At 37.1% G+C, this 27249-nt stretch overlaps 2 protein-coding genes across 3 annotated transcripts in view; both read left to right on the top strand.

Annotated features, from left to right (window-relative positions):
* The window catches only part of map4k5 (mitogen-activated protein kinase kinase kinase kinase 5), a 40598-nt gene extending 32902 nt beyond the window's left edge, over positions 1-7696 (top strand). For both annotated transcript variants that reach the window (XM_007888203.2, XM_007888204.2), the window contains 10 exons: positions 863-865; positions 1297-1411; positions 1513-1571; positions 2342-2445; positions 2600-2777; positions 3154-3222; positions 3365-3457; positions 3702-3772; positions 5418-5473; positions 6218-7696. In XM_007888203.2, the coding sequence (XP_007886394.1) occupies positions 863-865; positions 1297-1411; positions 1513-1571; positions 2342-2445; positions 2600-2777; positions 3154-3222; positions 3365-3457; positions 3702-3772; positions 5418-5473; positions 6218-6305 (836 nt within the window). In that variant the 3' untranslated portion in view covers positions 6306-7696. The remainder of the gene's footprint in view (positions 1-862; positions 866-1296; positions 1412-1512; positions 1572-2341; positions 2446-2599; positions 2778-3153; positions 3223-3364; positions 3458-3701; positions 3773-5417; positions 5474-6217) is intronic.
* A 3231-nt stretch (positions 7697-10927) lies between these two features.
* cdkl1 (cyclin-dependent kinase-like 1 (CDC2-related kinase)) lies at positions 10928-27189 on the top strand. The gene is made up of 9 exons (XM_007888205.2): positions 10928-11139; positions 17149-17270; positions 19765-19837; positions 20508-20598; positions 21469-21669; positions 23441-23523; positions 24379-24435; positions 24769-24924; positions 25500-27189. Exons 1-9 carry the CDS (start codon positions 10972-10974, stop codon positions 25599-25601), a joined length of 1053 nt encoding a protein of 350 aa, XP_007886396.1. The 5' UTR covers positions 10928-10971; the 3' UTR covers positions 25602-27189.
* The last annotated feature ends 60 nt before the right edge of the window (positions 27190-27249 follow it).

Here is a 27249-nt window from a genome sequence, read left to right as displayed (position 1 = left end):
ACTTGTACTTAGCTATTTGAAACACTCGTTTTGTGCTCTGACGCAGTGTTACCAGAGTATCTTCTTGAAGATCTAACTGGAATGAATTTGCAGCATCCAGGATTGTAGATAAATTGATATTGCAGAGCAATTGCCTTTTTCCTCGTCTGGTTACCATAAATTGAATTAGAATTTGTACCCATTTACATACATTCCTGAGTTTTCAGATTATTTCAAGATCAAAAAACCTGCATCTCTTATCTGCAACATTATTAGGACAACTTGAGAAACACACATGTAAGAACAAATTAGTATGTGTTTAGTCGTGGATCTCACTGTCACAATATAAGTGACATCAGCTGAGATCAGCTAATTCACCAAAGACCAGGGACCTGAGACATTTCTGCAATAGTTTGGCTCTGTCATCGGCATCCTACTTATTTGTCTATTACTAGGTATATTTTCCCACTGGGGATGGAAATAGAATCTCCACTTCCCTATACATGTTAACTTGATACAATTTAGTGTTAGCAATCTATCTATATCTCATATATATCTCATATACCTTTAAATTGGTTGATCTCTTCTAGCTTTTAAGTTTGTGATTTATTTTTAACCAATATAGTTGGGCGAGGGGAGAGAAACCAAGAAACTTAAAGTTGCAGATGATTAAATTAATGTTATACTTTATGTCTTTGACTATAGAAAATATGTTTGTCACTTGCATTCTAGATGTAACTAAAATCATCTGTGTGCTTCTCTTTACTGTTTACAATGGCTTTATGTCAAAATGTTTGTGTGTGAGATTTATTAATTGTCTTGTGTTCTCTTTCCATAATGGCTTTGCTCTACCTCCTATTTGCACTCTGGTCAATGTATACAGAAGGTAATCAAATTCAACAAATTATTTTCAATTTGTAGTGTATACATGCATGCTTTACCATGCTCCCCCTGGCTCGGGGTCAGACTCTACCACTGTCAAGCGCTACCCCACGTGAAGGTTGCTATATAAAATTCAAATTGTTGAAGTTGTGCATGCATTTCCACAAGCTATACCTATTCACATGTTTATGGGAGTATTGCATTGTAATAATATTCCTTCAAGGCTTTTCTTCTAAAGACTGCTGTCAAAAAGTAATTACTTAAGGAAATGCCTTCCTTTTTGCTGACTATTTTGCATCCAAATATTTTAGGACCTATTCCTTTTTCTTATTTATGTGTTTTTAAAGTTGTATTTAAAAGAGTTTCAATTCAGTTTGAATTTCAGTAATCTGCCTTAGTGTTTCCTACAATCTATTTGTTTCTATGCAATTGCAGGGAAGTCATTTCAGCTTTATTCACACAACCTGATTGCCTTGTTTGAACAAGCAAGGAAACCTGGGTTAGCATCCCATATGCAAACGCACCGATTTCCTGACAAGATAATACCTAGGTAACAAAACTGCTTTTTACAGGAATGTTGAGTGTCATTTAAAATTCTGCAATGGAGAAATTAGGTGTTTAACTTGAAATTCTCATCTTGTATAATTCCAGAAGGTTTGCCTTAACAACAAAAATTCCTGAAACAAAAGGCTGCCACAAATGTTGCATTGGTGAGTAAGAATATAATATTTTCCAACATTTGTGGAGTCCTGTAGCTCAGTGGTTAGAGCACTCGCTTTGCAAGAGAGAGACCTGAGTTCAATTCCAGGCAGGTCAGGGCGAAACCTTGGGCAAGTTTCCTTACTCCACACGCCTAATAATAATCCCTCCAAAAACAATAATAAATTGGTCATTTTCAATCTACGACTGTTTGTGGGACATTGCTGTGCGCAATTGGCTGCCGCGTTCGCCCACAAATATACAGTCAATTCACTTTACAGTGTGTTCTGTGAAGCGCTTTGGGACGTCCTCCCGACGTGAAAAGCGCTATATCAAATGCAAGGATTATTATTATTATTATTAGGTTAAACTTTGTAACTTGTTGATTGCAAATTGTGTCCAAAACTGCAGCCGTTGAAAAGGTATAGGATTTTTTCTGAGTTTTTCATAGTGGCACAACTTCAGGGTAGAGTACAGGAAGCTTTATTCTGCATCTGATCTTTACTATGTATAATTTGGGAATATTTCATTGTTGAATTAATTGACAAAGATGGAAAAAGTATCCTAATTAGCAGCACTAACATGCCTCACCTTGACGGTGCAAAAGTTCGTCAGATAAATTTTTTTAAAACTCGTATTGAGTTTCAAAATTATATCTGTAGTAATGTGCAGATCAGTATTTGAAAAATAGTACTTTTTGTTTTGAATGTAAAAAGCATTCCTCTTCCAAAAGTATATACATTTTTGTGAAACATTACTTGTATGTTACCCTTAATTACAGTGAGAAATCCATACACAGGACACAAATATCTCTGTGGAGCCCTGCAGTCAGGTATTGTCTTACTGCAGTGGTATGAGCCAATGCAAAAGTTCATGTTGATCAAGGTCAGTATTCAACGTTTACATTTTTAAGATGTTACTTTTATTACCCTTTTACCGCTGTCTTTTCCTTTAGTTTTTAAATTATTATTTGTAAATTTCATATGTGGAATACAGAACCATGTAGAACAAAACACTCAATGGACTTTTTTTCTTGCAGCACTTTGACTTTCCACTCCCAAATCCTCTTAAGGTGTTTGAAATGCTTGTGGTACCTGAACAGGAGTACCCAATGATCTGTGTAGCCATCAGCAAGGGTAGCGAACCCAACCAAGTAGTCCGGTTTCAGACAATAAACCTGAACTCCTCTTCTTCATGGTTTACAGAAATAGGTTCAGGTAAGCTATTGGTTAAGAAGTGCTTAATTGTTTACTTCCAACTTTTCCTTAAGGCAGTAACTCACACTGCATTAAAAGTGTCTTGCCAAAGGGCTATATTTTATCTGAGTTAAAGGGAAGCTGGGAGGAAAGATTATTTACTTCCAGGTAGCTTCTGGGGGTAAATGGCACTTTGTTTATTAGTATTACTCATTGAGTTTGGAAATAAATATAACTCAATGGAGTTGCTCAATCACCAAATTGGAAAAATAGATCAGCTGATCTCTTTCAAATGTTGTCATCAATTCAAATCAAAAGTGTTTTATTAAGCAATCTTTGTACATCTAAAGTGTTAAATGGTTATATAAATTACTTGGTGGTGTCTTTTATTCCCTAGGCAACTGCCAGGTAGATACGATCCAAGTAACCCAACTGGAAAGAGACACGGTGCTTGTCTGCATGGACAGTAAGTACCTGTCCTTTCCTTATTCTATGATTCAGATATTTTCTGTAACATCAAGAAATTAGAATTTTTTAACCCAGATTTGCTTCAAATGTACAATGAGACATGCTATTGTAAATTCAAACCTTATTTTTTTCCTTTTCAGAAAGTGTGAAAATCGTAAATCTACAAGGAAAATTGAAATCGAACAAAAAGTTGGCATCAGAACTGAGTTTCGACTTTTGCATTGAATCCGTAGGTAAGAAAAAATTAAACAGAATTATCTTAGATAAATTCAGTACATTCATTTTGTATCCCTCAGAATGAAATTTCATTTTGGAAAATTTGTTTGTGTGATTTGAAAATCCACTTTTTAAAAAATAACAGATACAATTCACCCACAAAATGCTGGAAATGTTACTTTTTAACAAGGCAAGTGGTGCTGAACAAAAAAAAACTTACTGCTATCTCTATGCATTTCTTTCTTACCTTTCTCATTTCAGTGTGCCTTCAAGACAGTATATTGGCCTTCTGGAAACATGGAATGCAGGGCAAAAGCTTTAAGTCAAATGAAGTAAGTTCAGTCTTACCTTCCAAAGTTAGTACATAGCTGGTAAATACCATTTTTAATTGGGTTTTGCACTTATAGAATATGTGTGTATTCTGAGGAAATTACTGGCTTCATTATACTATTAACAACAACAAAATTACATTTATAGAGCGCCTTTCATGATCGGGAGGATGTCCCAAAGCGCTGAACAGTCTTGTGTCGGGGCCCGAGCATGGGGGAGGGGTAGTGTAGGGGTGAGTGAAGGCAGAGAGGTGGGAGGGAGACCAAAGACATGGTTGAAGAGAAGGGTCTTGAGATCGGCCTTGAAGGAGGCAAGGGAGGAAGCGAGGCGAAGGGACCGTGGGATGGAGTTCCAGAGTGTGGGGGCAGAGAGGCTGAAAGCCCGGCCACCGATGGTAGGTCGGGCGGGAGACCTGGAGCAGGCCAGAGCCCGATGAACGGAGTGAGTGGGCAGGTTGGTAGGGAGTCAGCAGGTCAGAGAGGTAGGAGTTAAAGGTGAGGATGAGGATCTTGAACTCGATCCTTTGGAGGATGTGAAGTCAGTGGAGTCGGGTGAGGGTGGGAGTGATTAACATTAACATTACAATGTGCACAAATATTGATGAACTATTGACTGAATACCTTTCCAACAATATAATTATGACTGAGAACTTATTCTGAGGATTGGAAATACAAAACCGTATTTTACGGTGCAACGTGTTGGAGCATTGTTTTAATCTTCCTGAGTAACCAATTTTTTATAAAATCTCATTTTGACTCCAGTCCTTGCACTTTACAATAACCTTTGCAAAACTTTTTGACTGTTTTTTGAATAATTTCCACATGGCATCTGTCAGCTCCTTTTACAAGTGAATGCTTATGAACATTGCTCGCGTTTCTAAGTTAATAATGAATGGAGTTTTTTTTGTATGCTAGATTCATTACAAATAAAAAGTACTGAAAATATATTTTTAAAAACAATGGCCAGCCTTGTTGATATCCACTGGAGCGATGAAGCAATTTGGTTGGTTACCTTTTGGCTTGTGCTGATATGACTCTTGTCTACTCCTTCCCATTAATTATTTGGATAGATGTAAGGTATAATCTTATATTGTAAGGTATGGAACATGCATGGAATCACTTATTTACAGCAACGATTTGTTTAAGAGTAGGATTATGAATCATTTTCATGAATCATCAGTAATGTTTACCACAAGTCTTTTGTGAAGCACAGAGACTGTTAGTACAGTAGAATACAAATATGTTGATGGATTCTAAACAATCAGCAAGTCCCTAGTAACAGAATGCCAGGAGTAAATGTTGGCCTTTGATCATAATAATTTTCCAATTAAATTTATAAACGGAAAGTGCTCTTTGAAATGCAGATATTATCCTTCTGGAACACCCATCCTACTGTCCTCCTTTAATCGTCAAGCTGTTTAAAGTGTTAGACTATCAAAATGATCCGCACACAGCTAGTATTTTGGTTGTCTTTTTGTTTAAAATGATTGCTGTAGCAGCCTGACTAAGTGTATAAACAGAATTCAATTGATGTATTTATGTAAGTCATGGTTCTAAGTACATAGGTTGCATACCTTGTTTATTTGAAACAAAATGTGAATCTTAATTGTTTTACTTAGAAATGCATTTTCACGTTTGTTTAAATTAGGTTACTCAAGAAATATCTGATAAAAGTAGAGTCTTTCGTCTCTTAGGATCTGACAGGTAAGAAAGTTACCATCAACATTTCAGGTATCTACAGATAAACTATCCTTGTGTTGAATTTATAATGTGGTTAGTTTCTTCCTTATTACTGGACATACAATCCTAGGTTTGAGCGCGTTACTGCTCATAGAGCAGTTTAGTATTTTATAAGAGGTTGCATGTTTGATCCCCAGTGGAGGAATCCTGGTCTGTCTATAGGACTCGAACTTCCTACCCTCAAATGAGTAAATTAATTTTGAACGGGATAAAACATGGAAGCATCATGCATTAATCTGTTCTGTCTTGAGAGATATAAGTAAACTGTTAACTAGCTTTGCACACACATCCACTGAAACCTCAATAGCCTTGATGGTTGTCCAAACATTCCAGCTTACTTTTGTGACTTTGATATGCTGCTGAATTGTTTTACTAATTAGTCTTTATGGAAAATTCTGTTAGTTTCTAAAGTTGTGAAATATTTCGCTGTGTGCTATTTTAACTGCTATTGGTTTCATATTTTGAAAAAGTGTGGGAAAGGGGCTTGCACGGGTGGGTTAATGACTGTCTGCTAAATTATCAATGGTAATAAATTATGTCTTTTGAATTTTTTTTCATTTACTGGTAAAACCAAACCCATGTTGTTATTGATCGTTTAGGGTTGAGAATGTGACTGTTTTGATTGTGGTAATAGTGGTTCATAAATGCTGATTTTATATTTCAAATTGCAACAATAAATTGATATTGATATTCCTTTTGTTATTGCAGGGTTGTAGTGTTGGAAAGTCGACCTACTGACAATCCTACAGCACACAGCAATCTCTATATTCTAGCTGGCCATGAAAACAGTTACTAAGCAACACCAAGAAACTTGATCACAATGGCTGCTGATTGAAATGAGACGAACTTAAAACTGCTTCGGACGAGGAACATTCAGTGTTGAGGAATATATAAAAACATAATCCATGTTTTGGCTACATTGACCTATTTGTGTGTGTTTGATTATGCTTAGAGTCTATCAAAGTAAAGTTTTTTTTAAAAAAATAGCAAGTTAGTAAATGTGATAGCTGAACATGGCATTATTGAAAATGTCTTGCCACTGTGTGGTTGGTCAGTCATATCAAGTCTATTTCACCACAGCCATCACTAACAGCTACATTATAAACTGTGTCAAAGATCTTGTTTCTAATTGTGAAACTTTGGTAATTCACAGCAAAACGAAGGTATGCCGAAAACCTGAAAAAGTGCCAAAATGTGTACTCACACATTTCATAAATCTTTGCAGCAAAGTTCATTGGTCTGTGTTAATTGTAATACGTAAGGTCCATAGCTAACTTTTTAGTACCAGTTCTTTGAAAAACTGTCTTGCCTAATAGTTTTGTAGAGTTTAGTGCACCAGCTGCAAGATTGTACAGCATATAAAAAAAATCTGCCGTAGTGTAAAACTGAATATTTAAATGCTTTATTTATTAATCTGCCATCTATGAAAGATTATATACTTATGGGAAAAAAGGTAATCTTGTCATACAAATTTAGTCAAATTTACCTTAAAGAAGGTAAGGGCTGTTAGAAGGGGGTAAAAGATATTTTAGCTGTTTGGCTGGGCATATTGTAGTATATAATGTAGATGTTAACTCTTACACTGTTACTTTGTATAAAGGCACAATAATAAGCACTTTTTTGTACAACTTTAATTATTTGTGAGGTTTGGCTGTATAGATGCCATGGTAGAATTTTTTCATCAATCTTAAAGCTTTTCCTACATAATGTATATTGAAGGTGGGTTTTTATACCTTTAACATATAGTAATATTGGTCTGAAACTGACTGTAGTAATAAAATAGCGGGTCATAAATGTCAAAGATGTTTGAATATTTCAGAAAATTGGTGATACAAATTCTCTGTTGGTTGTCATTCTATTTCATCAATGTTTACTTTTCCCTTGAATTATAGCTTCTGAATGCAGGCCGTAGACATTTTTAGTAACAAATTCAGTTTCTACCTCACCCAAAGAATTTGTCATCCTTATTTTCTGCCACCTACTTTCTTTAGCCTGTTCTTTATACAACATCTGGTTGGAAAACTGCTCAGTGGTTTTTATTATTGTTCGCATTCTTCAATTTTACATGCTGTGCATTATAAAGGTTGGAATTAAAACACTATTTGTAGAACAAACTAATTTTAGTCGTATAATGTGCATCTGTAAATAATGTATAATAAAATATTCAGTGCATTGTTACATAAATTATCAATCCTTGTTTTGCAATATGTGAACAACAAGCAATCTGGTGTCTTTTGTGGTATAATGTACAACATCTTGAATATCATCTCGATCTGAAAACATTTTTTTTCAATTTGGTACGTACAGATTTTACTGAGTAACTTTAAAATTGCTTTGTTTCTTAAACTTAGGGTCCAAAATACAGTATTTGTATTATTCAATAACATCCAAGTACAGTAACATCCTTTTATTGGGATTTTGCTACACCATTGTTTAAGATCATAGATTTGTTTTTAAAAATCTTTGTTTTTGAGATCATATTAACTGGATATTAAAAATTCCATATGAAGTACAGTGATGCTAAATATTTAATAGTTTCTATTTCTAATTGGAAGTGCATGTTTATCACACAGCATGGATAATAGCTTCCTCTTTTTCTAAAGCGACAGTTGAGATCTATATCTCTACTTGGATATCTTCCAATTTCTAAATTTTTTTTAATTTAAATTTGCTTTGATCAAACAATAGGCATTCTGAGCAGCAACAATTCAGCTAAGTACTACTAGTCTCACAACAGAATTCCTAAATTGTAACAGTCGATTCAACATAGCAACAATTCCAATGCAATAATATGGTGATCCTATTCCTTGTCACAATTTTTGTCACAGTCTTTTATTAATTATTATGGTTGTTATAACTCTCTCAATATGCTGTGCCTAAATAGCTCTATTTGTAAATTCATGAAACTTGTCCCAGTAACGCAAACATTTTTGACATGCAGTGATAGACTCTTAAAACCAGTAGTAAACAATCTCACCCTTCATTTGTTATTTTCACTCTTCTCTTCCTCTTACCCCCCGTCCCACTGTGTGTGTGAAGGGTCTGTAATACAATCATTGTTTACTCCTAAAAAGTGTCTCAGTACTTTTTCAAAAATGAAGGGACATTTTTTATGATTAATGGCCATTTCTTGTGTTCTGTTCACTTCAGTCAATCATTTAGTGCATACATTTGCTTTAAGAAATCAGTGCAGTTCCTTTTAGCCAAAAACCCAGAGATGATGCAATTCCTTCATTAATTTTAGATTGAAAAGACTTGGTGATGGATTGTTCTAAAACACTTTGCAACTCCCTTGTACAATTTTGTTTCATGGCTCTACTCCCACATGTTGAAGCACTTTGACAGCCTCTACATTTTGGGAGAAGCTGCTACTGACAAACCAGTTCTTAGCAGCAGCAGCAGCAGTGTGATTTTTGTGTGCATAAGATTTTTTCTAAAAAGACAACAAAACCACTGTGAGGAGAAAGGTCAATTGCTAAGGAAGGAAGGAGAGGAATGCTAAAAGGGAGTCACAAAGTATCTCAATTAATTAAAAAACGAAACCCTGGTGGAATAGCCTGCTGGTACTCCAGAAGGGGTGGGTTGTTGAGTTTTCTGAGGATTTGCAGTTATCTTTGGATTCACCCCAACATGAGGCAGTGAGGGGAGGAAGGAGGGAAAAGTGAGAGAAAGAAATGCGAAGGTTTACTATTTCAGTGCCAAAATCAGTCCTCAGATTTGCAACAATAATGCTAACACCTTGCAGATCTCGAATTGGATTTTTCCGATCTCCAATGACAACTTGCTCTGGGACGCTACCCTACATGAGGGGCACTATATAAATGGAAGCTGTTGCTGTTATGTTCCATGCTTGTCAACCTTGCTGGTACAGACAGCATTATTTTTTTTTTAAATTATCTGTAGAAATTGTTCAAATATATTGCAACAGATGAATGGCATTTCACAATAACACGCACAAATCAGTTAAACCAGAACATTTCACTCAAAGACGATGTTGGGGCTGTGTTGGAGGAATGCAATGTAAATGGTGAGTGGGTCGGTAACCAGAGGAAGCGGATTCAAGATAATCGTCAAAAGAACCACAAGGGGAGAGGAGAATTTTTTTTAACCGGTTTTAACTTTTAGAGTTGTTACGATCTGGAATGGACTGCCCGAAAGGGCGGTGGAAGCCGATTCAATAATAATTTTCAAAAGGGAATTGGATGTTTACTTGAAAAGAAAAAAAAAAGACACTATCGTAAGACGGTTGAGAGGAAAGCGCTGGGGCACGGGGACGAATTGGATAGCTCTTTCAACCAGTCCGCGCGGCCACCGTGGGCCGAATGGCCTCCCTTCTGCGCTGTAAGATCTCGTCCTGAAGGTGAGAGGAGCAGCCCTGAGCGGTGATCTTGCACTGCTCTCTGTGTGCCAGGCGGTGGTGATGGCGGTGATGTTGACAACTCAAGTCAGATGGGTGTGTGTTGTTGTGGTGATGAGGAGAAAGCGAACCTGTTTGTGAGTGACAAATCCAACCAGAGTGAAGGAGACCTGAGATCAAATGACCAGCCCTCCCTCTCCCTCTCTCTCTCTCTCTCCCTCTCTCTCTCTCCATCCCTCCCTCTGGGTCTAAGGTAGGAAAGGTTTGAGCTCTCTTTCTGGGAGCACCATTTTATTGCTTTCCTTTGGGTGGGTGGGGGTGGTGATGGGGAAGGAGGAGGGGGTCAACCTGGTCCGAAAGCGATAGAAACCAGTGCTGAGCAAACGTTGCTGAACCCAAGCACTTGTCTGGGGGTCAGTGGCGAGAAGCTGCAGAGTCTGAACAGCGATGGTTCGCTGAAGACGAAATGTGTGTACGTGTGCAGTAGGTTCAATGCATTTCCTTTAATGATTTAAAAACTCTGCATAAAGTCTGCATTATTTTTTTTTGCAAAAAAAAAAGGGGATTCCACTCCACTTGCTCAGAGGGAGAGAGAGAGAGAGAGAGAGAGCATAAAGCAAACCCAAGCAGCTGTGACCACATGCGTTTCCATTGCAACGGTGTGTCTGTCGTTGGTTTTATTCGTCTTCTGAGTTTGCATCCTACATATTTCAGGTGTTTGTTTGTGTATCAAATCACTGGCACAGGGTCAAGTCGCCATTTTAAGAGGGATTCACTGAGCTCTGATACAAAGTGACAGGGAGAGAGGGAGAGAGAGGGGAAGCAAAGCAAAGCAAAGCAGGGTCCTCCCTCCCCCCCACCCCAGCCTCACAGCCCAGCAACCCACCTCCAGCCCAGCAACCCACCCCCCAACCCACCCCCAGTCCAGCAACCCACCCCCCAACCCACCCCCAGTCCAGCAACCCACCCCCCAACCCACCCCCAGTCCAGCAACTCACCCCCAGTCCAGCAACCCACCCCCAGTCCAGCAACCCACCCCCCAACCCACCCCCAGTCCAGCAACCCACCCCCCAACCCACCCCCAGTCCAACAGCTCAGCTCAACGATGGAGAAATACGAGAAAATCGGGAAGATCGGCGAAGGCTCTTACGGAATCGTGTTTAAATGTCGGAATAAAGACACCGGGCAGATCGTGGCCATCAAAAAGTTCGTGGAGTCTGAAGATGACCCGGTTATCAAAAAGATTGCGCTCAGAGAGATCCGAATGCTGAAGGTAAGTTTGTAAACCAAACCACTTGTGATCCCTATACACCAAACTACTGTGTAGCGTTTTCCCCCAAATGGGGTTTAACCATTTTATCTGTAAATCTATCTTTATTATCGTTTATTGAATACAATGGACGAGATTATACGTTTTGTTTTTTCTAAAGTAAATGGCAATGTTTTTTTGCACATAATAATAAATATCATGATAATAATTTGGTCACTCAAGCCATGACTGTTTCGCCCACAAAACGTATAGTCAATTCACTTTACGGTATATATTCTGTGAAGCGCTTTGAGACGTCTCAACGACATGATAAGGCGCTATATCAAATGCAAGGATTATTATTATTTACTATTGGAGAGATACATGTATTTCATATTAGGGCTTGGAGGGTGATCACAGGTTTACTTGCAGTTAAAATTCAGCTTCTCGGTGGATTTCCTTGCAACAGCAAACTCACTTCTATTGTCAAGCTTTAAGCACAGCAACAAAGTTGTGAAGTAGAAAACAATGCAGATATCTGTATTTATGATAAGCCTGTTGCAACTCATCCAATACTTTTATCAGCAGAAGTGTATGTAATTGGTAACCTGTTTCTTTTTGTGGTCCACGCAACACTGACTTATGCAAATAATGATTTCCCTTTCCCCCCCCCCCCTCTGATTACTATTTATATTTCTAATTCTATTTATTATTCATGGTGACCTACAAACCGTATGGGAAGAAAGTTACCTGAGGTGCAAAATTTAAAGTTCTGTGTTATATAAAATATCACAGCCATTTAACAGCTACAGCTGTCGAAGTTACTTTGACAACAATCCCTGTCTGTTCTGAAATAGTCTCGGTCATTCTCATTATTAATGTAGGAATAGGAAATGACAGTGTAAGACATCTTACTAAAAATATGTTTCTTAACGTTCAGCCAGACTTTGAAATAAAATTAGCTACAGCACGACCGGCTCCAGCCACACCTTCTGTTTGTCTTTTGGCTGCTTTGTTTCGTTTGGAAATTCAGGCCATTATTGTGCGAAATGCACATTGTTTAACCACAAATATAACTGCCTTGGTTACTGACACAACACAGAAGTACAGGAAGAAGAAGTAGTCACTTGGTTCTCAGAAGAGACCAATAGTAATGCTGATTCTGATCCTATCATTACCGAAAGTATGCTCATGATTACAGTATTAGCAAATACTTTTTTTAAAGTTAAAACAAGCTTTAATTTCTTTCTTTGCTGTTCCTTCAAATAATGTGTGCGGTTCATATTTTAAATGTTAAAGCAATTATTTTTGGATGTCCTTTTTTTCCCCCTCCTTCCCTTCTCTCCTCCCCTCTCTCTCGAACACACACACAATCTCATTCAGGTTAGTGGATACTTCCCATCTCTTCCGAGCCCTGGAATTGGAATTCCACTTGGTCTTTGGCCTGGTCCTGTAAGATTAAAATTATATTGCCTTAATAATTTAACCTCGTGGAAATTTATCAAAATCGGTTTGAATTTTGGAAGCCGTTTTCCGTATCTCTTAAAAAGACCCGGCTTCAAAATTAACACAGAAATGATGGGAGTTTTCACAATTTATGTTCAGTCTTACCATTTTAAGACAATGTGTCTTATTAGGTGGCATTTGAGTGTTGCCGATCCATTACTGGGGAACAGTTTGACAGGATGGCTATAGAATGATTCATTATTAACACCAGAAAGTTCAGAATGAAACTTGGAAATGGAACTATAAATTGTTCCTCAGCATTGACCAGAATCACTTTCTGATTTTTAGATAAGGTTTATCATATGATCCATGTGGGAATCACTCCTTCCCTTTTCAGTTCCCAGACCAATAGTGTTGTATTGTTTGAATGTTTCAATAGTTCTTTGATAAAATGTATGCGAATAAAAATCATTGCAATACTGTAAATGCTTAAGTCTGTTGATATGGATAACTGCAGGTACAAGTTCGGTTCCATCTGCTTTAAGTCTATGATGAGACCTGAAATATGTACAAACGATATCCTTAAATCGAACAATTTTGTCCTGTCTCATAGCATCACATCAGTTACTCTTAGAGACAGGACTATGATGTGATTTGAGATTCATCATGGCTGCATTGTGAAGAAAATGTCAGGGTCACCTTGATGGAAATAACTCTTTGAATAAGTTTTTTTGATGTTATTTATGATGACGAACTACCAATTGCAATTATAGTGGAGCTTTCTTATTGCCTGAATTGATTTGCTTGGCAAAACTCTATTCCATTATATAGGACACTTGTATTGCTGGACGAGCCCAGTCTCTCAGCTATAGCATTTGTATGTTCGTGCAGGGAGACCAGGGGAATCGGGAAATAAGGCCAATTTAAAAAAACACACACAGAAGTAATAGTGACACAGGCACACAGGACAGAAGGCCCTCTTTCTATACTGTAAATTTCTATATTTTGGTTACAAAAAAATCCCAGTTCTTTTCTCTGAGCACCACAGAGTATCTAACCCACTGAATCTTTTCACGATTTTTAAAAAAACTTGAATCTTGTTTTCCTTCCTCTACTGTTGGCTCAGGATGACAATGTCAGCACATCTGAGCTTCCAACTAATGAAAAGTTTAAGCTTTAGAGAAGTTAGGAAGTTAAGTTATTAGGTTACTAAACCAGCACCACATCTGGGACAGATTTTCTACTAGCAGATTGCTTCCTTATGCACGGATTTGTGCTTAACAACCAGTAGCTTTGAATATCAATATATTAAATACCAAATGCAAAAATATTCAAAGATGAATAAATATGACATTATTATGACATTACTTCAAATGTAAATGTCATTGAGTTAGCTGGCAAAAACATGTTTTATGAATGTGGTTCTATCCTGCTGTGGATTGCACTGCACGTTTCTGAATAATTGTTATCAAATACTAAACCATAACTAACCAGTAAACTGCTTCAAACTGAGCATCATGATAAGGTCGAGATCTGTTGGTTCAGTGCTGCTATTGCTAAGAAGAGATTGATGTCCGTAGTAAATATGCCAACCGTTAATAAATCAGTATTTTCCCTGATGTTGTGTAAGTAAGTAATGTGTTAGAAATTAGTGGGAGTCTCACATCAACTCAGTAGCCAGACAGCAATGTAGATATGACACAAATGACATGTTTCTGTGGCATCACTGGAAAGGGTTTGTTCAGAGGGTTGTGTTTATATTGAGGTAGCACTTGATCCACTCTTTCCAGAGATTCCCGAGTAATTTCCAAATGCACTTGCTTCATTACATTCAAATAATTATTATTTTCTAATATTTTAGTCAAAAGTATTCATACAATTTTAATTCTATCATAGAATCACATGGTATTTTTTTAAAAGTTATATTTTATGAATTTTGAAAAGGCTTTTGTGCAAAATCATTTCCATTCACAAATGTATGACCTATCCTGGAGGGTATCCTTCTAAACATTTTTTAAAAAAATTCACTCAATCCATGACTGTTTGTAGGCGCAATTGGTTGCCTATTTCAGCTACAAAATACAGTCAGTCCACTTCACAGTATATTCTGTGTTGCGCTTTTAGATGTCTCAATGATGAGATAAGGCGCTATGTCAAATGGAAGGATTATTATTATTAAACGCAAGTCAAGACCCATTAAAAGTGATTTTTTTTGCCACAAACTTGCACTTCAGTATCACATTATTAAAGGAGTGGGCTCAATTTATTTTCATTGACTGTACACTTAAAAAGGGGGTTGAAACAAAAGTTGAGCCACCATGGTTCTTGCGAATCTGCTGGCCTGTTTTTCTAACATAAACATATAAAGCGAGTATTAACCTTTGCTGGATTGAGAGTGCCTTTGCTGGACTCCTTTCAGCGTTCCAAACTCTGAAACATTAACTGTGTAATTCTAGCAGATGAAAGGGAGCCAAGTGAAGGCACATTCTATGGAGAGGTAAATGCCTCCAAGGGCCAATACAGTACGATGATTTTATGAATTGTTGCTCAACATTAAGAGCTGCCATGGAAACCGAACACTATCCGTTTGAGAGTGTATGTTGCACGCTTTTCTGTGCTTGTTCGGTTTCCATTAAGGTTGGAACCAGTTCTTACCCTGAGCAGGAGGACTTTGATCTATAAATAATAATTGCTTTCCGGGATTGCACACAGATGTCACAATATAAAGTAAATCTAAGATGTGACCAAAGAGAAAATTCTACTGTACTTAACGGGGCAGAATTTGACATAAAGTTCATACCACTTCAAAGTGAAAAACTAAATTCTGTTTGTTGTGCATCAAATGTTAATCAGATAGCTTTTTTCATCAGAAGTGCATTATCTGGCAAAATAATTTCATTGCAGGTAATAAAATGCCATTAATACAGAGCATTCAGTTCTGATGAAAGGCTCTGAGTGGTTCCAAATAGTTGCAGAAATCCAAAGAGTAAATACTGAATATAATTGATCCTTTTTTCATGAGGCAAATTGGGAAATCTCACTTTAAATAAATCAGACACCGAAAGGGAAACATCTCTTTTTTTTTCTTCAGACAAGAGAATTGCGTTTGTCCAATTCAAAATGTATTGTCAAACAAACTGAATTGAAACAATCATGTTTGTAAATTCCCAACATATTGTGTAAGCTTTTCAGACGACAGTATCAAATAATGACTTGATTCAAAGTTATTTTGATTTTTCAGTTTCGATTTGCCTTTGGTTGCTTTGATGAGCACAAGATAGTGGCTACAGCTGACTTGTGTTATAGTACTTAGAATAGTACTTGCATCCGAGACTGCACGTAAAGCGCTTTCACAGTACTTTATTTAGAAGTGTATTGACTGTTGTTGTGAAGGGAAACATGGCAGTCAGTCTGCACCAGGGACATCCCACAAACAGCATGAGATGAATGAGAAGATTCAAATCTTTTATTGCTTTGGAACATTTGGATGAGAGACTGGTAAATTTCCCTGCTCTTCCACAGGATCTTTATCTACCGTGCCTTTGGGGAGCCCAGTGGTGTTTAATTTATTGCAATGTTGCTAACAGATGAGCAATTGGTTAACGTGTCTACAGTGCTCTTCTCTATGGCTACCACTGTAATGAATTGTTTTAAGTGTTTTCTTTTAGAATAGAAGACAACCGGTCTTAAAGCACAGTGTACAGCTTGAGTGTTTTAATTGGCTTGAGATCTTGTATTCCAGCCCAGGGCATGCTAGTACCTTTATTATAGTTGCTAGTAGACAGGATAAAAGCAAGTCGAAGCCAATAGTGGCTGTTTGAAGGAATAGGCCAGGATTGAGACAAACAATGGCCTTATTCACAAGTACTCTTCTGAAAAGTATGGCCCACCTCAAACTCATCCATTAAGAAGCTTCCTTGTTAATCAGAGCCACTACTTTGCCATAAAAATGAACGTCTTGGGTGGTAAATGGTAAAGTGTGTAAGGGAGATATGGAAGGGAATTAAAACCCTGAACATTGTCTATTGATATCTGCTCTTAGACAATTAGATTACAAACAATTCATTTACTAAACAATAAAATTGCGTTATTTTTCAGTGAAATCAGATGATGTTTTGGGGGCTGCACAATGTGAAGGATGTTAATGCTGAGAAACTGGAACACTATGACACCTAATCTCTTCGAAGGAAACTTCTAACAAAGGGCAGAAAAACCTATTCTTTAGCAAGAGACAAATCGTGTGTGTATCAAAATGACAAAAACCTTATCAACCGTTTCTACTCTGGTGCCATCCGGTTCTTTGCTTCTAGTTTTCCGTCATCACATCCTCTTTAAACTTAGAATTTTTGATGTTATTTGTTTATCTGATACAATTTGAGTTCTGTAATTGGATAATAGTAAATAACAAGCTTTTCCCCCTCCCTTGCCCCAGCCTCTGGATTGCAGTTGGCCTAAAGGACATCATATTACATCATTGTGTCTTGTCACAACATCCTGGTTGACGTGAATGATGCAAACAGTACGTTAAGGAATTCATCTTGTACATGAATCTATTGAAAACTGAACCCCAAAACTTCTTGTTTTCAGCAACTCAAACATGCCAATCTGGTGAACTTGATTGAAGTGTTCAGAAAGAAACGGAAGCTACATTTAGTTTTTGAATACTGCGATCACACAGTGTTAAATGAACTGGACCGATACCCAAGAGGGTGAGTAATGCTGCATTGTGTACATCAAGGAGATGAAATGTGATCAAAGGCACATCTTGGTTTTCTCGGTCTTCAAACCAGCTTTTTCATGATTAGTATTGTGGTTTTAGAATCCGCTTTTCCAGAATATTTTAAAGGACGTGCTTCATTCTTTTTTTCAGAATTAAAAAGCAGCATTAAAAAAACAGACCATCTCGTCAAAAAACGTTTACTACATACAGTTTGGTTTTGACGCACAATATTGTTGCTTGTATAAGTAGAGATGAGTTAGTTTCTAGTATAGGAAAGTGTTACCAAACTCTGAACTGCTCGGTCGTTTGTTTTTGTGTATTGTTTATAATATGTTTCTATCCCTTCTTGCTATTTTGAAACTAGGTCCTTGTGCAGTTTTTAAATTTTACAACAAGGTCATTGGCAAACTCTAAGCTGCTTGTATGTATTTTGCATAGAAGATTGGTGAACTTTCTTTGATAACTTCTAAACGTGTTTTTTGTGAATAAGACGATGACTAATGTACACATCGGGATAATTGAAATTAGTAATAAAAGGGAAAGGCTGAACAGGGAAGGTTGCTGTTTATAAACCAGGCTCATGTAATAGAGTAATAAAAAGTGTATTATTCAAGCATATCCAAGTTGTAAATGTTGGCTCTGTAGGGGTTATTCATTTTCACCATCTTCTTGCCTGCTTCTACTTGTCTGCAATTGTCTTAGTTAGAGTTTATGTCCTTATTCCTGAATATTTCATTAAACATTCAACAGTTAATGTCACGTTACCCAAGAAATCTCATCAGGCACCAGACACCAATGTTTTCAGTGTTTCTGTGTCCTGTTCCAGACTTTTTGTTACATTTACAAATGTACTTCCATTCTCCACAATCTTATAAAAGCTAATGAGCTCAGTCTCTTTGTTCTCAGTTGTTAAAAAGGGACCTGCGTTTTTACGATCTCTTTACAGTCCGCAGTTCAAGTTGCAGATGGATTTCATGAGTAACTGCTTGGAGTTTCTACAAAAAGAGGTGTTGGACGTTGCAGGGCTTATTTTACTATCACTAAGCAAAGTAGAGGAGCAATTTAAAGCTGTACGTGAAGAACTTAGTCATGATATAAATTGGATAGCCTGCTGATGTTTGTCATGCAGCCCCTACGATAAAATGCTGATCATGTGCACAATATGATGTGGTTTAGAAAAAGGAAAGGATTGGCACTGTATACCATTATAGTGGATTTCAATCTATTTCCTGAGTAATTAACAATACGCACAAGCAACTTACGAAGAAGGTATAGATATAAATATCAATACATGAATCATATTATTTATTGCTGGAGCGTCCACATTGACAGTAACTTTGCTAATGACCCAGAATTAAAGACTGTTTTCACATTCCTTGTGATTTAGAATTAACTTAAATCACAAAAGCTTTCTTGCATTGGATAGTCAGAGAATGAGACTAGAAACAATAAAAATAAACCGCCCTTTATTCTGGAAGCTAAGTTTTGTAAAAGTAGTTTGATCATTGAACTGTGATGTTGCGATTGCAACGCTTCTCACCCTGAAACACGGGGAATGTGCAAGACAACCTGAGCAACATGAGTTGAATAGGATGTGTTGTGAAAATAAAATTAGGGGAAAAATCAATGATCTCAGAGGCTAGGGAGGCCAAAGGAAGAGATCAGGAGCATTGCAGCAGGATCTCTTTACCTTCACACAAAACTTCAGTAAGATGATGAAGTTAAACACAAAGCTATAGCTTTCATTGCAGCAACCTATAAGTGACTCACTTTGCATAGAACCACAGCCAATCTGCCCCTAGCCATGAAAGATGCATAAAGTTCCCTTTATTCTTGCAATTCTTGCTGTATCATTTGGTTAATGGTCTTAGATACATAGATGACTATACTTAGGAGCTTCTGCAAAATATAGAACAGTAACATTATAAAAAGCTTCAGTAAGGTTAACATAAATAGGCTGTTTCCACTGGTTGGAGAGTCCATAACCAGGGGACACACAAATATAAGGTAGCGAGTAGGGGATCAGAAAGCGAGTGTAGATGGAACTACTTCAGACTGTGACCTCACGTAAGATTGCCTGAAGAGGTGGTTGAATCCGATGGTATAGATGCATTGAAGGGGAAGCTTGACCTTCACGTGTGGGAGAGGGGAAGAGAAGGCAGTAAAGGAATGGATGGAGGTTCGTGTGATGTATAAATACCAGCACGGTCTGGTTGGACCGAGTGGCCTGTTTCGGTGCTATATTTTCTTTGTAAACCATAGGGAGGAGTTTCTGTTCTGTGTTGAGCAGCAACTCACAGACACACATCAGCTAAATCAAGAATAAAACTGTTGCTTTCTGAAAAGTGTGCTGTAGCATTAGCTCAGACAGGGAGGGGGGCTCTTATACCGTTTAGTTTTACTTTGTGCAAAGTCATTCTTGTTCAATTCCTATGTGCAGAACTGGTACAATAATGTCATTTGTACAATTCTCATTTTCACAGGGTACCAGAGTACCTGGTGAAGAAAATCACTTGGCAAACATTGCAAGGTGTAAACTTTTGTCATAAACACAATGTACGTATGAAGTTTTTTATTTCCTTGTAAGAAGCACACCTACTGTACACTTTCATTGTTTACTGATTTATTTTCGGAGTGATTTAAGAACTTCATGGGATTCAAATGGCATTATCAAACACATCTGATCTGCATTCTAGTGTGTAATTCCTTTATTTGGACTGAAGCCAGATGTAATCTGTTATCTATAAAATATATCAAACCAATCCCTTTGGATTGATTCAATCAATCTAATGATAATTTAGGTACAGTAAAATTTTCATAATTTATAGTCATCAGACCAATAAACATTCAGAATTGCCGCTTGGCTGAGGTACCATAAGGTGCCGGCCCCTGTGGAAACACACACTGTAACTGGCGTGAGTCAGGACTTCAAAAAGAGGGGAGGAGATTATAGTGAAACAAAAACAATCTCTTCCCTCCCTTCCTGGTGGGGTTATTGGCTATAAACCTGCTGCTTTCTGAAGTTTACTCTCAAGATCTAATGTCACCTGAACTCCACGATTGAATTAATCCTTTTGGACCCCACTCCCAAATGTCTATTTATTATACGCTATATGGGATCACTAAAGTGATAGTTCTTAAGGTTTAGTAGTATTTTGGCACTCTGTTCAAAAAGCTGTTAGAATTCTTTATTTTTATAATAAATTATATTCCCCCCCACCCCTAGTGTATACACAGAGACGTCAAACCGGAAAATATCTTGATTACAAAACATGGTGTGATTAAGCTTTGTGACTTTGGATTTGCCAGGTTACTGAGTGAGTATAAGTCTCTGCGTTAATGTGTTTAGCAGTTTTTAACTGTCCTACTATTATTGTTTTTACCTTGTGCACTTAGATAATCGTCTGTATGAAAAGTCCTATTGTGATTCCTTATTGTAGAATCTTGTGTTTTTAGCTGCTTGTTGAACAATTTGTTTAACCTTTATTTAATCGATCTATATGGTTAGTTCATTTATACAATGTCTACTGAATCACCTGTTCTGCATTGTCTGAGTAATGATAAAGTGCATTGGAGTGTCAGCCTAGACCGTGAGTTCAAAGTCCTGATACTGGGCTTGATGCTTGAACCCAAAATCGTCTGCGCCAGAGGTGAGAGTGCTACTAACTGAACCAGAACCCCATTTACATTGCAGTGCTATAAAACACGAATAGTCCAAAATATTCTGCATTTTTTAAAATATATGAAGCAGTTGATATTTTGTGTATTTTATCATGAACGGAAATGGTGAAAAGGCATTGCTTAAAGAGACCTTTAAGTACATAATTATTATTTGCAAAGTTTAGTGGCCAATTTCAGGTCCAAAAAATACAGATCGGGGCAATTTCTCCTAATCCATCCCCACTGCAGGTTCTGCAGTATCCTTGCGCTCAAAATCAAGAATAATTCAGATATGAAACATAATCGTCACTGACTCTGCAAAGTATCTGCTTGGTGGGCTGGGTATTTTATTGGCCTGATTTCTTTTTGGAAAAGAAGTATCCAGTTCATTACAGTTTCTTGCCATAAGAGTAAAACCAGCTTTTAAAATGTATTGCAATTTAGAGCATTTAACATTTCTGCTTAAATATGCGGTCAATCATTCGACGACAGGCTTGAGAATGACCTGGACTGTACTCGTTTCACAGCTGGTCCTGGAGACTACTACACAGATTATGTGGCCACTCGATGGTATCGTGCTCCAGAGCTGTTGGTCGGAGACACTCAGTACGGCCCTCCAGTGGATGTTTGGGCAATAGGTTGCGTCTTTGCAGAGTTGTTATTCGGCGCTCCCTTGTGGCCAGGGAAATCTGATGTGGATCAGCTTTACCTGATCAGAAAAACTTTTGGTGAGTGCCGCGGTTCCTAAAGCAAGAAAATTACACCAATCTGAGCGAAATAAAACGGCTAGGGCAATCTGCATGTCATGATGCACAAGCAGTTGACGCCCCCAAAACTTCATTCCCTAAGTTACATCTGCTTTCAGGGACAATCTGCAATCCAGGGAACCTGGGAAGAGTGTATCGAAAGTGTTTTTTTTTAATTGCCAAACAAAACCCTAAAAGGCATTATTCTGATTGTCGAATGGCCGTAGTGTACGAGTACTGCAATTTTTACTAAAACATCTGCTTTTACTTTTAAGACCAACTTTTAATACCAGTTGCAGTCGGCGTTATTTTCACAAAATCAGCTGCAACGGTAACGTGGACTGAAATAATGAGGTGAAATGACTGTGTCTTGGCCTTGAAATAAAACATTGAAAATACTTCAGATCTTGGATCTTCTATTTTGAAAATCTATCTGACTAAAGGTCAAGTTACAAATGGCATTGTTACCTAGATGTCTTGGAAAAATCAACCCTTTAGGTAATATTTTTCATAAAATAGATTTCCCACCTTTGAGTCTCTCTGTCCAGGGATATTTCTCCCTTCCCATTTCTGTCATTCCTCCCCCTCTGACATTACATCCATTTGCTGCACCTAAGACCAAGAATTGTATGAATGCAGAATAAAACCTATTCGAGGGTACTGGACGAACACCAACACACCTCCCAAATACGGTATTTAATATTTAAAGTGGAGGAAAACTTGCATTCTTTAAAAGTTAATGTCTGCTTTACAACCGAGGCCATACCCACCAGTCAATTGTTAGTTAAAACGGTACATGTAGTGAAACAATGAGGAACAATTGTAAACAGGAAATTCTGGCTGTGAAAGTTGAGTATGTGTTCGTGAGCAGTTGAATGAATGACTTGCTATTTGACGATATGTGACACGTGATTAAACAGTGTTGAAAAATTATTTTTATGTATTCTAAATTTAGGGATAAACCCGAGAACAAATATCTTCAAGCCAAACAAAATGAAAAACACTTCCATTCTGCTCTGCTCCCTCCCTCCTTCAATCGTAATGAGCACGAGTCATATTATACTTGTATTAGACCGAATAGCAACCACCAGTGGAGATATCTAACACATTTTATAAATGAGAGATGTACAAGTGATGATAAATATTGCAGTTTTTACATGGTCGTGGTGAATGGAATCGAAGTGATAGTGAGTGGCAGTCACCGCTTACCTTCAATATGCAAAAGATCCATCTGAACACAGTGAAATTAAAAAGTAGCAAATTTTATGAACTTTTCTATTGTTTTCTGCACATTTTGAATACACCAAGAAATATCAGCTCCAACAAATACTGTAACTGTTTATTTCAAGTTGTAAGTACAGTACATACTGTAAATATTACACTGTAAGATAATTGTGGCAGTCATATAAACTTCACGACTCTGCTCATCAGAGATAGTGCCATCTACGTTTACTCCCAAATTGTTTTATGATCATTATGAAGTTTTCTTAGTTTAGAAAATGGAAAAGTCTCAGTGGAATTCTATTTTTATTGAAACACCTGAATTGTGCCTTGGGACATCCTCCCGACGTGAAAGGCCTTATACAAATGTTGTTGTTGAATTCAGTTTCACTCAAATCTAAAAATCGGGCTTTAATTTTATTTAACCACCTTTGGTTTAATGCTTTGCACCAATTTTCTTCCCCTTGCGACCAGTTTTGATGCCTAATATATAAATATTTAGTATACAGCAGTGTATTTATTCTGCCTACAGGTGATCTCATTCCTCGGCACCAACAAGTCTTCAGTTCAAACCAGTTCTTCAGTGGAGTGAGCATCCCAGTGCCAGATAATCTGGTGAGGAATTCTTCTGATGCCCATGATCAGTCTGGGAGACACTGTTAACGTTTAGCACAATTGACGTTTACAGTTTGAGTGGTGGTGGTGGTGGTAGAAAAATATTTTGCAATCATTAAATTTAGGGTGTAAAGAGCAACAGATTTATGCACCATTTGTTTGACGATGGACACGTTAAAGAGATAATGTTGCATTGTTAGTCAAACTGTGTGCGTCTTAATTTTCAATGGATAAACAAATTGCCACAAAAATTGATAATCAATGCTTAAAAGTATGTCTGCAATCGTAGCTTTAACCCTGAAGCAAATCTAGCCTTGGACAAGACACAGGAAACAGTGATGTGATAGCTTTTCAACAGTATCAGCAAATGCAACACATTCCAAAAAGGTTACTTATTTTTCCAGTTTGTTTTACAGAATAGTTCACAACCAGAAAGTGCTCATAATGTGTTGTCCTCGGTCTGCCTGTTCCTAGGACTTTATGTGCACCTCTATTGAATTATGGAAAATTCTTGATTGAATTGTGGACAATTCTTGATTGAATTGTTGGAGGTGGGGGGGAGAGAATGTTTACATCATGCAACTGAGATTGAGTTGAAATTGAGAGTTCCGCAGGCCAATCAAAGTTAATTATTGCCTCAATAAATTTTGCCAATAGCTTCTGCAGTTAGAAAATGGAGGAGGAATTCAGAATAGTATTTTTGAGCACCATATTTGCTGCCTGTCATAATTATTCATCTCATAATTGTTTCTTCCCGAACAGTCTCTTACTGAAAAGGCAAATTTTGAGATGTTATAATAATATGGGTGTAATATACATACAATATAAATGATGTATAATTTACTTTTTTCACAGGAGCCTTTGGAAGTAAAATTTCCAAATATTTCTCTTCAAGCTCTTGGATTAATGAAGGTGAATCTTTTATGTTCAACCCTACTGTAATGAGCAATGTCAGTTAAAATTCCAACAGGGAAAATATTTGAGTATCCTCTCAAATACCAGGTAGCATAAAAACCTTCTGAAATAGTTTACAATATCTGCAATAGAAAGTGAGTCTTTGGATTTTATAATCTAAGATCCTGAGAATGTAGTTCTCTTGTAATTATGTTACTAGCTTCAAAACTATTGAATTTCTCTGAATATAAACTGTCAGCAAACTATAGAACTGTGGACGGAAATATAAATATATACCAAGAATATGCGGCAAGTATTGACATCTGAAATAAATGCTTTGATTATATATAGGGCTGTTTACACATGGATCCAGCAGATCGACTCAATTGTGAACAGTTGCTAGATCATCCGTACTTTCACAGCCTCAGGGAACAAATGGGAACTGGCAAAGATAAGGTGAAAGGGCCAAAGAGACGCGTGAGACCACCACACAGAAACTTGCCAGGGGTAAGAGAATTGGTCACATACTTAAGATAGTTGAATTTCAAGGAGAATGCTTCCCTGGATGCTCTTCTGGATAAGTACATCATCCTTGCAATTGATGTAGCACTTGTCAAAATGTCTCAAAGCTCTTCAGTTTTCTGTGAAGTGCAGTGCCTGTATTCGTAGGCAAAAGCAGCAGCTAATTTGCTCACAAACTGTCCTGGGATGAATGAGCAATTTCAGAGCATATATTATTTTTGGCTTTCAAATGATCAATGTTGGGTGGTGCAAGGTTTCTGACACTTAAAACAAGTCATTCTGATCATCCTCTATCTAAGTAACCTCAAATTGTACAACCATATTTCATTGAAGGGACTATATTCAATTTATACCCTTGTGAACACCAAAACTTCCGCAAAGATGTTGGGAACCTCTGTTCAATCAAACTCCCGGTAAGATGTATATGTCTGATGTTTAATGATAGAAAACGTACTACAAATTAGTTTCCCTGATTTTAAAGCTACACAAAATATTTTTAGTGAATGTAAAAGCATCATACCAGTTGCCCTACTTCATGTTTTTTTTCTTCTCTTGTACAGCCACAGTACTTACCACAGCTAACTGACAGCAATACATCCCCAGCCCTGGAAGGAAAGAATTATTTCAGGCAAAAATATAATTACCATCTGCCCAATATTTGACTAAATGGCAGCAACACCAACAAGGTACAGGGAATCCTCACCTGCACAACCAAGGCTTTGTTGTCTAAAGATGTTCATTTTAAGTTAAAGTAAAAAAACCTAAATTATTGCAAAGACTGTACCATATCATTACCCAGCCTCAGACAGACTATATGCACTTTGAAATCACTATCATCGGTTTTCTTTAACGTTCTACGATTTTAAAGGGAATGTACACTTACGTTAAATAACATTTATAATAAAAAGACCCAGGACAAACTGTTGTGGGTTTTGGTGCTACTTGTGTAGAACTGGACAGAAATAGCACTATCTTCTATGCACTAATACTACTGCTTAAAAGCTATTTACTATTTTAATCTGCAGATTAACTTGTTGGAATTTCTTGACTGTCACTTCAGTATTTGGTGTCAATTTACCTTGTAAAAGCGAGAGACTCACCAAGCATATACATAGCAAAAAGTAACTATTCAAGCAAATCAAACATACTGCCAACAGCATTCTTCCACAGCTAATGGGAACATCAGGCCAAGTATTTTGTTTCTAGTTTGAAGTTTGTACGACCTGTTTTGTTTAAGTTCACAAATATTGGGAGTCAAAAACTGTTAAGAGGGGGGAACAAGTTAGATTTATAACCAATAAGACTAACAGAATAGAAACAAAATCATTGTCTGCAGTGTTAGCTTGATATTCACATTAGTTGCAGTTTCTGAATTTGTCCAGTTTATTTACATTTCTGAACTCTCCATTTTTCGACTACCTTTTGCAAGCGCTGGCATTACCCAAGACATTTGAAACTTCTTGCTGCTATGTTGTATTTTTCCTCTTACTTTATCTTCAGTCTGTAATATTTTTGCCAGAGGTTTAGATTAAATTCTCGGCTCTAAATGAATGTTTCTCATAAAAAGCAAATCACTTTGGGGGTGGATTAGGTAGAGTAAACGCATGATCTATAGGGCTTGACTAGCCTACAGGCAAGTGACAATGTGTTACATGGACCACAGAATATGTTTTTAGTCGACTTGGCAAAACAAAATTGCTGAAGTTCTTCTAGCTACAGTATTTACTTCTATTTGTAAATCTGCTACCCCAGTCAATGTTCACACCAATTCTGATACAATGAAAAGGTCCAGGGCCACAAATTGTTTTGTAAAATTATATTGTGATCATTAATACAGTATTTGTAAAGTTGATGTATCACATTTAAGTCACTCTGTGAATGTTGAGAAAACTGCACCAGATGCAATATTGTATTAAAGATTTTTTTATATAAAAATGTGTTGATCTATAAAATCAATTATCCAAATGTTGATATAAAAGTACTAGAGATATTGTTTTGAAGTGCTATAATGAAGTTACCATTGTAACCCACCAATTATAGAATTTGCAATACTTTATAGTAAATTAATATTTGATTTGTTTTTCAAAATCTCTATTCATATATTCCATTTATTAACAGTTAAAGCTGTTTGCACTGAAATCAGTCAATTTGAAGACATCAGTTTTGTTGAAATATTTTGATAGCTGACAGTATGTTGCTTCTTATTGTCTTTGTTGTACTTGGTTATTTCAAATAAAGTGATTCAAATGATGCTCGAGTATTTATGCAGATAGTGAGGAACTCCAAAAAGCAAAAATAAACACACTGGCA

The sequence above is a fragment of the Callorhinchus milii genome, unplaced genomic scaffold (assembly GCF_018977255.1).
Source record: "Callorhinchus milii isolate IMCB2004 unplaced genomic scaffold, IMCB_Cmil_1.0 Scaffold9, whole genome shotgun sequence".
Classification (NCBI taxonomy): domain Eukaryota; kingdom Metazoa; phylum Chordata; class Chondrichthyes; order Chimaeriformes; family Callorhinchidae; genus Callorhinchus; species Callorhinchus milii.
Note: the sequence above shows the minus strand (reverse complement) of the source record. Positions and strands in the feature narration are given on the sequence as shown.

What these genes read in the sequence shown, in the direction of transcription:
- cdkl1 (XM_007888205.2), top strand. Translation starts at nt 10,972, where the DNA reads ATGGAGAAATACGAGAAAATCGGGAAGATCGGCGAAGGCTCTTACGGA. An exon ending in GAGAGATCCGAATGCTGAAG is followed by an intron (nt 11,140 to 17,148) that starts GTAAGTTTGTAA and finishes TCTTGTTTTCAG; the next exon opens with CAACTCAAACATGCCAATCT. An exon ending in CACACAGAAACTTGCCAGGG is followed by an intron (nt 24,925 to 25,499) that starts GTAAGAGAATTG and finishes TCTCTTGTACAG; the next exon opens with CCACAGTACTTACCACAGCT.